This window comes from Cyphomyrmex costatus, unplaced genomic scaffold, assembly GCF_001594065.2.
Source record: "Cyphomyrmex costatus isolate MS0001 unplaced genomic scaffold, Ccosl1.0 scaffold606, whole genome shotgun sequence".
In the NCBI taxonomy this organism is placed as follows: Eukaryota; Metazoa; Arthropoda; class Insecta; order Hymenoptera; family Formicidae; genus Cyphomyrmex; species Cyphomyrmex costatus.
In genome coordinates this window covers 136788-150137 of record NW_017280163.1, presented here as the reverse complement: position 1 = coordinate 150137, position 13350 = coordinate 136788, and the positions used below count along the sequence as shown (strand labels likewise).

The 13350-nt window shown below is 30.7% G+C and overlaps 1 protein-coding gene across 1 annotated transcript in view; it reads left to right on the top strand.

The window, feature by feature from the left end:
- The first annotated feature begins 2384 nt into the window (after positions 1–2384).
- The window catches only part of LOC108779643 (xanthine dehydrogenase 2-like), a 13527-nt gene continuing 2561 nt past the window's right edge, over positions 2385–13350 (top strand). Inside the window, exons 1-15 of the mRNA XM_018547102.1 lie at positions 2385–2488; positions 2757–2888; positions 3411–3570; positions 3768–3975; positions 4263–4792; positions 4904–5201; positions 5807–6325; positions 6533–6725; positions 8461–8757; positions 9926–10364; positions 10695–10823; positions 10920–11050; positions 11502–11760; positions 11885–11981; positions 12532–12639. Coding sequence (XP_018402604.1) covers positions 2385–2488; positions 2757–2888; positions 3411–3570; positions 3768–3975; positions 4263–4792; positions 4904–5201; positions 5807–6325; positions 6533–6725; positions 8461–8757; positions 9926–10364; positions 10695–10823; positions 10920–11050; positions 11502–11760; positions 11885–11981; positions 12532–12639 — 3604 coding nt within the window. The remainder of the gene's footprint in view (positions 2489–2756; positions 2889–3410; positions 3571–3767; positions 3976–4262; positions 4793–4903; positions 5202–5806; positions 6326–6532; positions 6726–8460; positions 8758–9925; positions 10365–10694; positions 10824–10919; positions 11051–11501; positions 11761–11884; positions 11982–12531; positions 12640–13350) is intronic.

Genomic DNA, 13350 nt, shown 5'->3' with positions numbered 1-13350 from the left:
ACAAGGAAAGAATTATCGCCTATAACGGTCAAAGCTAGATCAAAGTGCTTATTATAAATATGTGTGAATTTTTATATATACTACATATGTAGTCCCCCCATAATTGCGCGCTGATACAATCAGACATATAACGCATAAATACTACAGTAGTATTATAATATCACCGATAAATACTTGATTAATTACAAATAAATATAAAGATGTTAATTTAAAATTCCGTAAATAATTGGATCTTATTAATTTTAGTATATTGCGAAGAATATCACAAGTTGGCGTTTCGTCCCAGCTTGGATACTGGACTCATCAGTAAGGTAATGTAGTGGGAGCCTACCTTATACGCCTGTGTTAGATGTTAAGTCGAGGTACTATATGAAGAATTATACGTGTGTCAAAGCACTCGCGAGAATTTGAGAATAACTATAGACCTCTGAAGGCGAATCGACGAAGTGATATTTTTCGCAATATTTATTTTAAGAAATAGCGTCTTTTTGCAGGCAACGCGTAATAATAAATATTAAATAATTTTTTTTTTGACACACATGAATTAAATACTTATGTTAGTGACAGCCCGTGATATAGATTTTAATTAAGGCTGCGGCTAATTGATGCTACGAATGCTTCGAAACATTTTTTGATTAGACAATTAGTACAATTCTTTCTTCTGATTGGTCAGTCAAAAGCTACGAAGCATTTGTAGCGCCAAGTGGACCGCACCTTGAATCAACAGCATTTTTTCTCAATGTATAAAAAATAAAAATACATATACAAAGTATATGTAGGACGTTTTATAACACGCATATGTACAAATACTGTCAAAATAAATTCAAACCACAACAAATCTATCTGTCCCATTTGATATTGTTTATAAGTTACAAACGTTTTCGTATATCATTGCGAATAAAATCAACGTTGAATATAATCAGAGAAAGTATTTACTAATAGTCAATAAGAAGACGCGTGAACGTGAAGACGTGTGATGACGTTACGCTGGCAGTAAATCCGTGATTATAACGAGAAATAGTGAAAAACATACGAAAACGTTTATTACTAGAAAATCAAGTTAGATAAAACAAATGTCTATATTAAGATTTTGAATTACATTTACGTCATGAATTCATTCTGATGTTATGCGACTATATTTATGAAATAATCAATGTAAAAAAATGTATGTAAATGTATATGTACGTGTGTATATATATATATATATATATGTATTTATACATGTATGCAAAAAATTCAAGTAGAGAACGTTCCGTATTTGCTAAGTATTGATTTACAAAATAAATCTTTACTAAAAAAGTATTCTTTGAAAGATAAATAAAAAATTTATACGATTTTATGGATTAATGTACGTACGATTACATTTACATAAATGTGAATACATTTTTAAACACTATGGATTTTTAACCATTTGAAAACATTACACAAGCTTTACAACAATAATATTTTTGTGCATAGTGTATGGTAAATAAATTGCATTACGGTAAAATCGATAAATATCTGTAAAAGAAAGTAGTAGTATCTGTAGTATCTAACGATTATATTTTATCTCACTTTTAAACAGTGTTTCTACAGTTCCCACAGACAAAGTGTTTTTATAGGTATTCCAAATCTCATCATAGATAAGGGATAGATATAGTTCTAATTCGATACGATTTATGAGTGAAGATGGAAATTGTAAGAGCGTAAGTCTTTGACACAAATTTATACAATGCAGAAATTATTGCAGTGTTGGTGCATTAAATAGTTAAAACAAAATTTTGTTGATTATTAAAGTGACCTTAAATATTTTATCAAAGTTTTATCAAATTTTTTTGTTCTTTATTCATTTATATATTCACTGTCTAATATAAAACCATATATCTTTTTTATTAAACGTAACGTTAAAATATTTCCTAATTCAATATGTTTAGATCCAGCGACAACAGTGTAAACTTTAAAATTAATGGAGTACCATATTCGAGTACGTATTCTTAGTACGAAATGTGGAATTAAGGAGAAATATAAAATTTTGATCATATTATCAAAAGACTAAGTAACATGATTTATAACAAAAAGAAATCACAGATTTGAATATGTTAATAAAGTCTAATCGCAAAATCTCTCTATCTCTCTATCATATTTTTTAGTGACAAAATTCATCACAATCAATAAATTTAATTGTATAAATACCATTATAAAACGAAATTATAAAATTTAATTGTGGAACTTTAAATGTAACTGTGGGTTTTAGAAATAAAACATAATACGCATATCAGTTGAGAATTTTATAAATTGATTTTAAAGATGATAAATTTCTTCCAGTTTTCGATCAAAGTATACCCGTTGATACCTCCCTCCTTGTCTTTATTCGCGAATATGCGAAACTTCGAGGCACAAAAGCGATGTGTCATGAAGGTGATTGCGGTGTCTGTATCGTAAATGTTACATTCAAGAACAAATCGATAGCAGTAAATTCCTGTCTTGTACCGGTACTGATCTGCGATAAGTACGTATATATTCAAGAGATACCTACTAAATAATCAAATTAATTTCCAAGGACATGCTTATAGGATTTGAGTAATGACATTATATGCGCTTGCGCAAAACTATCGTCTTTTACGATAAAACAAATTAATTATCGAAATATTAAAATTTCTTTTTTTAACATTTATACTTACACTTTTTATTTATTTTTTATACCAATTTCTTAATTTCTGAATATACCGAGGATATATTTAATATTAACTATTATTTCATTCTATATTATGTCACAGATGGGATATTTATACGATTGAAGGTATTGGAAACAAGTATGACGGTTATCACACGGTTCAAGCAGTACTTGCTAAAAAAAACGGCTCGCTATGTGGATATTGCTCACCTGGCATGGTGATGAATATGTATAGGTAGGAAGTATCAAAATGATCAATTTTTAATTTGTAATTTACAAAAAATGTTATATCGACATATTGTTAATATTCTTATTTTTATGATAAAATCCTTTCAAAGCTGTTGGACATTCAAACAAAGTTGCATACAAAAAATGGAAAGATTAACATATATATAAATATATTAGAAAATGAATCCTTATAATTGGATAAACGTACCAGTTAGTAAACAATTAAAATACATAACTTAATGACCTAATTTGTTGGACAAAATGGTACAACATTTATATATCGATTACATATATATCATTGAAATTTTAATATATTTGGAATGTTTAACAATCTTGTCCAACAATTTTATATCCACTAACTGGTAAACATTTATCTTAAGTCCAATAATAAACAAATAAATTGTAAATCAGAATCACTCAAAAATTTAAATTGTACAATACTGCTAAGTATAGTTCAAATAAAAATAATTAAGTATGATCAAACGATTGTAAAGTTAAAACTCTGTATTATTGAATATATATTTCGCAGTCTCGGGATTGGTACTTCAAATTTATCAGAGGAGCAAATCGAAAATTCATTTGCTGGTAATCTTTGTCGATGTACTGGATATCGTGCAATTTTGGATGCGTTCAAGGGATTTGCTATCGATGCACCTCCATCATTGGTGAAGGACATTCATGACATTGAGGTGCTTGCGCAAAAAATTCCTTTTTCTCTCTCATTTCAAAAATTTTATCCTTATTTCTGTTTAATTTTATTCTCAGAAAGATAATTTCAATTTATTATTACAAAAGTAAAACTTATAAACGGTAATTATAATAACGACTCACTAGTACTCTACATCGTCTTCATCCTGTTGTAAATGTAAGAAAATATACTTCGCAGGAGTCATATCAGATCAAACCTTGCCGGAAATTCGGAATACCATGCACACAAAGTTGCTACAATAAGCCTTCCGATGGTACAACAATGTTGAGCATAAAATTAGAGGACGTATCTTTCTACAAAGTTTCCACGGTCGAGACTCTATTTACATTATTAAATAACAATCCACAGGCAACGTATATATTAAATGGAGGAAATACTGCACATGGTAATTCTTCTGTATTAGTTTATACAAACACTTGAATATATATAGTATATATGTGTATAATAAACGCTAAAGCTGTATTAAAGTTGGGAAAATCGAATTTTCCAATCCAAACGTAACTTTAACGTTTTATTATAAAAAATTACAACGTTATAATCAAATTGTTTATCGTAAAAGATATTTGAAAATGTAATCCTTCCCAACTCAGCTATTAATCTCACATAATCAAAATATAAAAGTAAGCCTGGATATGGATATACATATAATATTGTAGAAATTGAATTTTGCAGGTGTTTATCGTTCGAGCAAAAAAGATATGTATATTGATATAAACGATATTCCAGACTTCCATCAGATTTCAAAATCCGATTTTGGTATCGCAATAGGAGGAGGTTTAAGCCTTACTACTGCCTTACGGACCATCCAAAAATATTCAAATGATACAGGATTTAAATATCTAAGTCAATTGGCCGAGCAGATAGAAATGATCGCAAATATTCCCGTACGAAATATTGGCACTATAGCAGGGAATTTAATGATAAAATACGAGCACAATGAGTTCCCATCCGACTTGTTTTTGATACTAGAGACTGTCGGTGCTGAAGTACACATCCTGGAAAGTCCCTCTAAAAAGCAACGTTTTAATTTATGGGAATTTCTAAAGCTCGACATGCATCATAAAATTATCTCTCACATTTTTCTATTATCGCATCGTGATAACGACTATGTATGCAGATTCTATAAAGTCATGCCTAGAGCTCAAAACGCTCGCGCTCACGTCAATGCCGGCTTTTTCTTCAAGATCGACATCGATGGCAGGGTATACAGACATTTACGAATTGTTTATTTTACTTTTTTATTAATTATTCATACTTATATTTGAATTTTCTTCAAGTTTTATTTGTTTACATTTACAATATTTTTCAAAAAGGTGTATGATTGGCCTAACATTATCTTCGGTGGCATCGATAAGGATTTCATTCACGCAAAATGCACGGAGCAACTGTTACTGAATAAATCTGTTTTCGACAAGGAAGTGTTGAAGTCATCCTTGCAAACGTTGCATAACGAGTTACTGCCTGATAATGTGCCGCCAGATTTGTCGCAAAAATTTCGGAGAGTTCTTGCCGAAGGATTATTTTACAAGTTTTTGTTAAACATCAAACCGCAAAATGTAGATGCTTTTTATCGTAGTGGACGCACCTTATTAAAACGAGGTCTCTCTTCAGGTACATATAATAAAGTGTCTATAAACTGTTTGTAAACTGTTGTAATTCTTCTATTATATATATTTACATAAATCACTGCCGTATATTCGGGTAATAATATTTTTATGAGGTGATAAACGATAAGATATATATTTTGCAAGCAATTCGAATGTATTTACCTACAAACAAAGTAACTGTAAAAGTTCCTATTCGGAATTTGAGACGTTTTCAATATGAAAGTCGTGTAAAAGTTATCTGTAAAAGAAAACTCAAATGCATTGTGAATATGTTTATTTACAGTTAACATCGTTAAAAAGCACATTTCAATTGTGTCTAAATTATATCTTATAATATTCTCTTATACACAACATTGTAATTTAATATTTATCACACTAACGAAGTATGGAAGCTCATAATAAGCATTTTACTTATTGATTGCAATCATTTTTAGTGGCATAAGGCTTCTTTAGTTTTATTTCGAAAAACCTACTTAATAATCTAGATAATTTTGGTATTAGAAAAATAGAAAAATGGCTGTTTGAAATTGATTTATGTATAAAAGAACTCGTAATATGTTCCAACTGATTGTCCAAAGTTATTTATACAAAAAGAATTCACTTTTTTAGGTGCGCAAGAATACGATACAAATATGAACTTATGGCCAGTTAATAAACCTATGCCAAAATTAGAAGCTCTTGAGCAGACATCAGGCGAGGCTCAATATTGCAGTGATCTGGGTCCATATCCTGGAGAAGTGTTTTGTGCCTTCGCCGTCGCCGAAATCAATAAAGGCCAGATTGATATAATAGATGCCAATCAGGTTCTTCAAATGAAGGGTATAGTGGCATTTTTCACCGCCAGAGACATACCGGGAATGAATTTATGTATTTCTGCCGCCAGCAAGTTAACGTCCTTACCGGAGAATGAAATACTGTTCGCTGAAACGGATGTTTTGTATGCCGGTCAACCGGTCGGTGTAATTGTCGCGGAGACGCACAAGTTAGCGAATGAAGCTGCAAAATTGGTAGAAATTACATATAAAAAACCTCCAAAAACGAAACCGATAATAACTATTGGCGATGCTATTAATACGCAAGATGCAACTAGGTTCAAATTAAGTGCACATATTCCAGCAAAGAAGAAAGGTAGAAACTGAGAAAAAAAAACAGATTTAACATTTAAACAAATTATTTTCTTTTTGATTGCAGTAGATTTAACTTTGCCGAAGTGAATAGTTACTTTAAAAGTAAATGAATAATATATTGAAATAATTTAATATTAATATTATATTATATTAATTAATAGTAATATTATATTGAAATATATTGAGATAATTTTATTTTATTTTACAGGAACCGATATTCGACGCGTGATAAAGGGCAACTTTAAATTAGGTAACCAATATCACTATACTCTAGAAACTCAATCCTGCGTATGCATTCCTGTAGAGTATGGTACTGTAGAGATGGACGTATATCCATCATCACAATGGATGGATCTGATTCAAGTATCGATCGCTAATTGTCTTAATGTCCGGAATAATAGGTAACTTATTAATCTATAGAGTCAATCTCTTCAGTGTCAAAATAATTATACGAGCATTAGTCCAATTAGAATAATATAGTTTATACATTGTAATTACATTAAAAATGATAATTACATAATATATTAACATTATCTTTAACACTACATCGTTAGATTTTAATATGTCTTCCAACATATTATTAAGATCCAATAAGATGCTATAAGCATTAAAAAAATTGTTAAATTGCTTGTCAATTTAACTAAGTGATATTACCACGGTAGTTCATTAGAGTTGCGTTGTAAGTCTGAAAAAATTTCGGCACGTCATTAAGAGAACTACATACGCGGTATATAAAATTCACACATAATTATAATAAGCACTGTTGATCTAGCTTTGACCGTTACTAGGCTTCTTTCTTCTTGTTTATTAATTATATATATTATAGTATATATATTATATATATATGCATAAATACATACATATATATACACAGAATGTCCGAAATTTAATTGTTAAAACTTTATAAGTGCGTAAGCGATAAACTAAGAAAAAAAAGTCTTGTAGAACATTTTTTCGTTTGTACTTCGTTTTATAAAAAATTGCAATAAAGACAAGACGTAATTACTTCGTTCTTGGACATGAAAAAGTACTGAATTGGTCACTCTGGTTACCTAATCTTACGTACACCACTGGACTTTTTTGTCCAGTGAAGAGTCTTAAAGCACAAAGTTTATTCATTGTCAATCAGCTCAAGAAAACAATTGATAGAAATTGAATCAAAGCTGCACTAAATATCACTAAATCAGTGTTTGACTACAACACGAGCAGTCCGTACTGATAAATATACTTGCATTTTTGCCAACATTTCAAACAATATCCACATTAAGCAAATGAATAAATACAATATAAATAAAAAATAAATAATAAATGAATAATAAAAGTACAAAAATATAAATTACGTTTTATCCTTTTTGAAATTTTCTCCAAAACAAAGCAAATACGAGCATATTTCTAGAAGACTTTTTTTCTTAGTTTATCGAGACTCTATATGCTCCCGAAGTATTAACATTTAAATCCGAACACCTTATATATACAGCCAGAATATTCTTAAGATATACTATTAACAGTGTATTATATGTTATTCACATTTGCAAAATATAAGTAAAGTTAAAAGTAAAATTGTTTAATATGAGTTTAAAAATGCAAATATATTTGTATATTATATGTGATATTCCCATTTAAGTACACTGTATTACAAAAAAATTAGAACATTCACGTAAAATTATAAAATACATTATTGCTTTCATAATTTTCCAATAAATATGAGACATATTTATACAGTGAGAGGTAAAAATATTAGTTACAGCAACATAGAATAATTATAAGTTTTCGATATAAATTGTGTAATATTTACACGTATTATAAAGTATATAATTTTATATAATCTAATAAGTATATACATATAATAAAGTATATTTGAGACATACATAATCACCTTTTCCTTATGATATATTAATTAATAATGGCTTGTTAATATCAAAATCAAATTATAAAGTCTTGAAGATTAAAAAATGATTATTTATAATATAAAAATTGAAGTTATACATGATATAACATAAGAAATAAATTATTTCTTTTTTCTTATATATTGAAATTATCATACTTATTAAATAAACAATTAAAATAAATCAATATAATATTAGAAAAATGCATTTTATGAAATAAATTTTGCTCGAGTGAATTTAACTTGTCTAGCATCAATGTGCATGTCAGACGACTTGGCGGTTCCTACGGGTCGAAAATCTCACGCAACGCGCAAATTTCATGCTCTTGCGCATTGGTATGTCATATATTGAATCGTCCAGCACGATTCGTCATGACAATAGAGAGTAATATGCAATCGATAGGCAAAAGATGTTCTACGCTTCATGAATATGAAATCGGAGTAAACAATAATGGAATTATACAGTATGTCGAGTCGCAATACTGGAGCAACACTGGTTCTAGTTTCAACGAATCGCAAGCTGCCATGGTAGCTTCTTACATGAAAAGGTATCGAAGCATAACAATGCAGTGCAAATAAAAATTTAAACAATTTATAACATAATGTAATATATGTGTACACACACGCACGCACGCACACATGTATATTCATGACTGTCAAGTAAGTTTGGTAAATATATAGATTAGGGGATCCACCCCCGATGATCTTGACCTTGACATATGTTGTCAAGGTCATGACCCTGAGTAACCTCCCGCAGGTTTTAGGTGGCGGTCACTGTCCGTTAAAAAGTTATTAACAAAAAAAGTTTCAAAATTAACGTACCATTTCTCGGAAATTATACATATTAACGTATAATTTCTGCCATATATGTATTATAACAAGTACTATTTTACATCTCCTTCTGTTTAAAGTAACTCTCACCTCCCCCAACCCCCTGCGAAGGGGCACACGACTTCTACGATTGTACTGTTGCTATGATAGTACTGTCGGGGCAGACCTCTGTGACGGTGTGGGTGCGGGGGGGGTGGCCGGAGGCCGAATTCAGAGGTCTGCCCCGACAGTACTATCATAGCAACAGTGCAATCGTAGAAGTCGTGTGCCCCTTCGCAGGGGGTTGGGGGAGGTGAGAGTTACTTCGTGTGGAAAGTTTAACGTTTCTGAACAAGGAAAGGTGTAGAATTTCGTGTCTGACAACAATATATAGTGGGATGAGAATCGCATCGCTTGGAAGTCACACTGTACAATTGAAATAAAACGTAATTTTTCAAACTTTTTTTGATCATAACTTTTTAATGGACAGCGACCGCCACCTAAAACCTGCGGGAGGTTACTCAGGGTCACGACCTTGACAACATATGTCAAGGTCATGATCATCGGGGGTGGCTCCCCTAATCTATATATTTACCGTAAGTTTTTTTTTTAAATCGGCCTCTCAGTTCAAAAGCTTCCATTTCATGCCAAAAAAACACTTCTATAATATTATAATCCATTGGACTTACTTTGCACAATATTTTAAATTGTGTCTAATTTTTAAGCATATAAAAATATTAGAATAAATTGATAAATTTTTATTTAATTTTAAACATAATTTTAAATCATATTTTGTAAATACAAAAAATATCACAACGCTAATACAAATAAACAAAATTATTTTGATTAAAAGTAATAAAATAATTTTTAATAATTAGCTGAATCCATTTTTTTTTACCATTATAGTAGTTGCTATTCAACTGATACTTGGTCGTTTAATGGATTTGACGTGAGAACCGACTTACCGTCAAACACGTTTTGTCAGGCATCTGGATCTACAGAAGGAGTGGCTATGTTCGAGGATATAATGGAGCAAATTGCGAAATTCATCGATAAGGATTCCATAGAAATCAAAATCGCTAATATGAATGAAGTGGATCAATCTATATTAAAACCTATGATAACGGATTTGATGAAAAAGATCGATTATAAGAAAACCGAAATTAACATTAACTTGTTTAATTCAAACAATCGTTGGAAGAAAAAGGGAATAGCCATGGTACCAATGAAATGTATCATAGAAAACAAAGGGCGATTTGACGCAATCGTGTCGGTCTGCGCTCACGACGGTTCGGTATGCGTAACGCATAGCGGAATTGAGATTGATCAAGGTATAAATACAAAGGTATGGATATGCTGATGAATCCAAACAAGGACTTTCATTTAGCACAAACAATGCTTTTTATTTATCAAAAACTGATAGAAAATTGTGTGTTTGAAAATTCTATTCCTTTGAATTTGAGTTTCTAATTTAGAAAACTTTGTCATTTAAGACTTCTAGATTTTTAACACTTTTTACTCTTGATACATATTTTTTATTATATTTTGAGAATCGGAATACAGATTAATTATTATCTTATTTTATTGAAATAAGAAAAGTTCGACTTAATAGGTATACATATACGACAATTTATATTTTTGACAATTTTTGACAAAAATAATTCTTGCACGTCAGATTGCTCAAGTAGCAGCTCATATATTGGGTATCGATATGGAAATAATCTCCGTTAAACGAAGTAATAATTTAACATCACCCAACGAGTCAACTACAGGACACAACGTTACTACAGAAAACTGTGGATACGTAGGCATTCAATATCCATCTCTCCATCAGTATACAACACAATGTCATATAATATAACATAAAGCTTGATGTCATCAATTATTACATTTATTTCAGGCAACAATCCAAGCTTGTCAACAGATTTTGGGAAGACTTAAACCGATACGAGAAAAAATGGGAAACCCAACGTGGAAGAATCTTGTTTTCGAAGCATATAAAGAAGGCGTTAATTTATGCGCACATTACATGTAAATGTTACTAAATTATATTTGACACATCAGAAAATATTATATCACATGATAGCATATAGTACTTTCCAAAAATATTATACTTTTATTAAGAAAAAACATTTATCTCATCTTTTACTTGATATAAGTTGTACATAGAAAACACAGTTTAAGAGTTAATGTCATATTTGTATTTCTTATAAATAGGATTAATCGTCTTTTTCTTGTACTTTTTGGAAAATTTTCGATAAATAAGTAGATTTGAACTTTGATTAGAAAATAAGAATCTAAAGAACTAGCTTGATCATTTAGGGCTTATTTCCTAATCGTTTTTATAGTTACATAAACGGTCTCATAAAAGACTTTATAAGGTTTAAACTTGGAATTTACGAAATGGAAAGAGAGATTTGTGATGCTACATAAAAATTATTAATTACAATATAACACATTCTGTTTGTATTTACCTTGACAGGTTGATAATTGAGCAACCGGAAAATACGAAGTCCTTCTCTGTATACGGTGTCACCTCTGCCGTAGTACAGATTGATGTGCTGACCGGGCAGCACGTTATCAGGAATGTTGACTTGATGCTTGATGTTGGTACAAGTTTGAATCCAGAAATTGATATTGGTCAGGTGGAGGGAGCTTTCGTAATGGGAATAGGATACTGGACTTCTGAGGATTTGATTTACGACCCTGATACAGGAATATTAACGAATAACAGATCATGGGTACATTAAATTTGTTAAATTTCGATATACACCTAATATCTTCAGAGATTAACTACTTTGATTCGCCGGAATAATCATAAAAATAAATAATTTGGTTATCTCTGAAGTCTTATCGTTTTTATAGAATTATAAGCTACCAGGAGCAAAGGATATTCCTGAAAATTTTCACGTATACTTTCGCAATAACGTGGACAACGCTAACGGTATCTGCGGTTCAAAACGTAAGTTCTAAACCTCTTAATTCAATCCCAAATAGGAATCCTGAATAGTAACACTGATCCAATATTGTCAGTGTATTTTCGATACTTTGTCAATACTAAAATTGTTAAAAACTAGTGTGTCAGTTGTCAGAATTGAAATAGTAAAACGCCAATACGTTTTCAAAATCATGTTTGTATTTAGTACAATAATCCCGTTCTGCAATAGTACTGTATTATAAGTTCTTGTCAATTTTTATCGTCCTCTATTGTTGTACTAATATGTAAATGGAACATTAGCATATGTCAATATAATACTAGGGAATAATTTTGTTGTATAAAGAAGTAAGTCGCAAATAATTTCTACATCTTTATTTTGATTTGAAAGTTCTTAAAAATTTTTTTTAGAAAAGTTTTCAATTTCATAAAAATTATATTGATTTACAAAAGCGCGCTTTAATAAATGATTAAATATGTTTTAAAAAATAATAAAGATTTAGTAAGAATAAGAAAAGATTTCGGTTAAAGTTATAACAATTGATGTATCGGATTAATCCCAATAATGTGTTTACAGCTATTGATGAATTACCGTTTTGTATGAGTTACGTAATTCCAATAGCGATACGCAAAGCATTGGGTTCCGCTAGAGAGAATGCAGGAAATACGAAATTGTTTCAATTGGGTAAGTTTTAAGCTTATTTGACATATTCATACAACTTAATGTGCAACATAAATCGCTTAATTTTATGATTTGGATTAATATCTCCTTTTTTTAACGAGTACTAGTCATTTAATTATCATTGTACTTCAGTTTGTAGCTTATATTTAGAAAATATATTTCCAACACTTTTACGAGAATCTATATAGAGTTAGGAAAAACAGAAACACAAAGTTTACAAATTTCAAGAAATTTATTTTAACTCACTACATGTTAATTATTTTTGGTAATTATGCATTATAACGGACCACCCTCCGATGACCTTGACCTTGACGTATGTTGTCAAGGTCATGACCCTGAGTAACCTCCAGCAAGTTTTAGCCGTCGCTCGCCCTTCGTTAAAAAGTTATTAACAATCATAGTTTTAAAATTAACATCGATATATAATACATATATGCTATTAAGTACTATTTGACACCTTCCTTTGTTCAGGAACGTTAAACTTTCCACGCAAAGTAACTTTTACCTCCCCTCCCCCCCCCCTGCACAGGGCACACGACTTCTATGATTGTACTGTCGGAGGAGACCTCTGTGACGGTATGGGTGCGGGGGGGTGGCCGAAGGCCGCCCCCTTGCACCCGCCCGTGTGTGTGTGTGTGTGTGTATTCCATTCATTATATAACGATTATGAGTCTATTACTTGATGTTTTACACACACACACACACACACACACG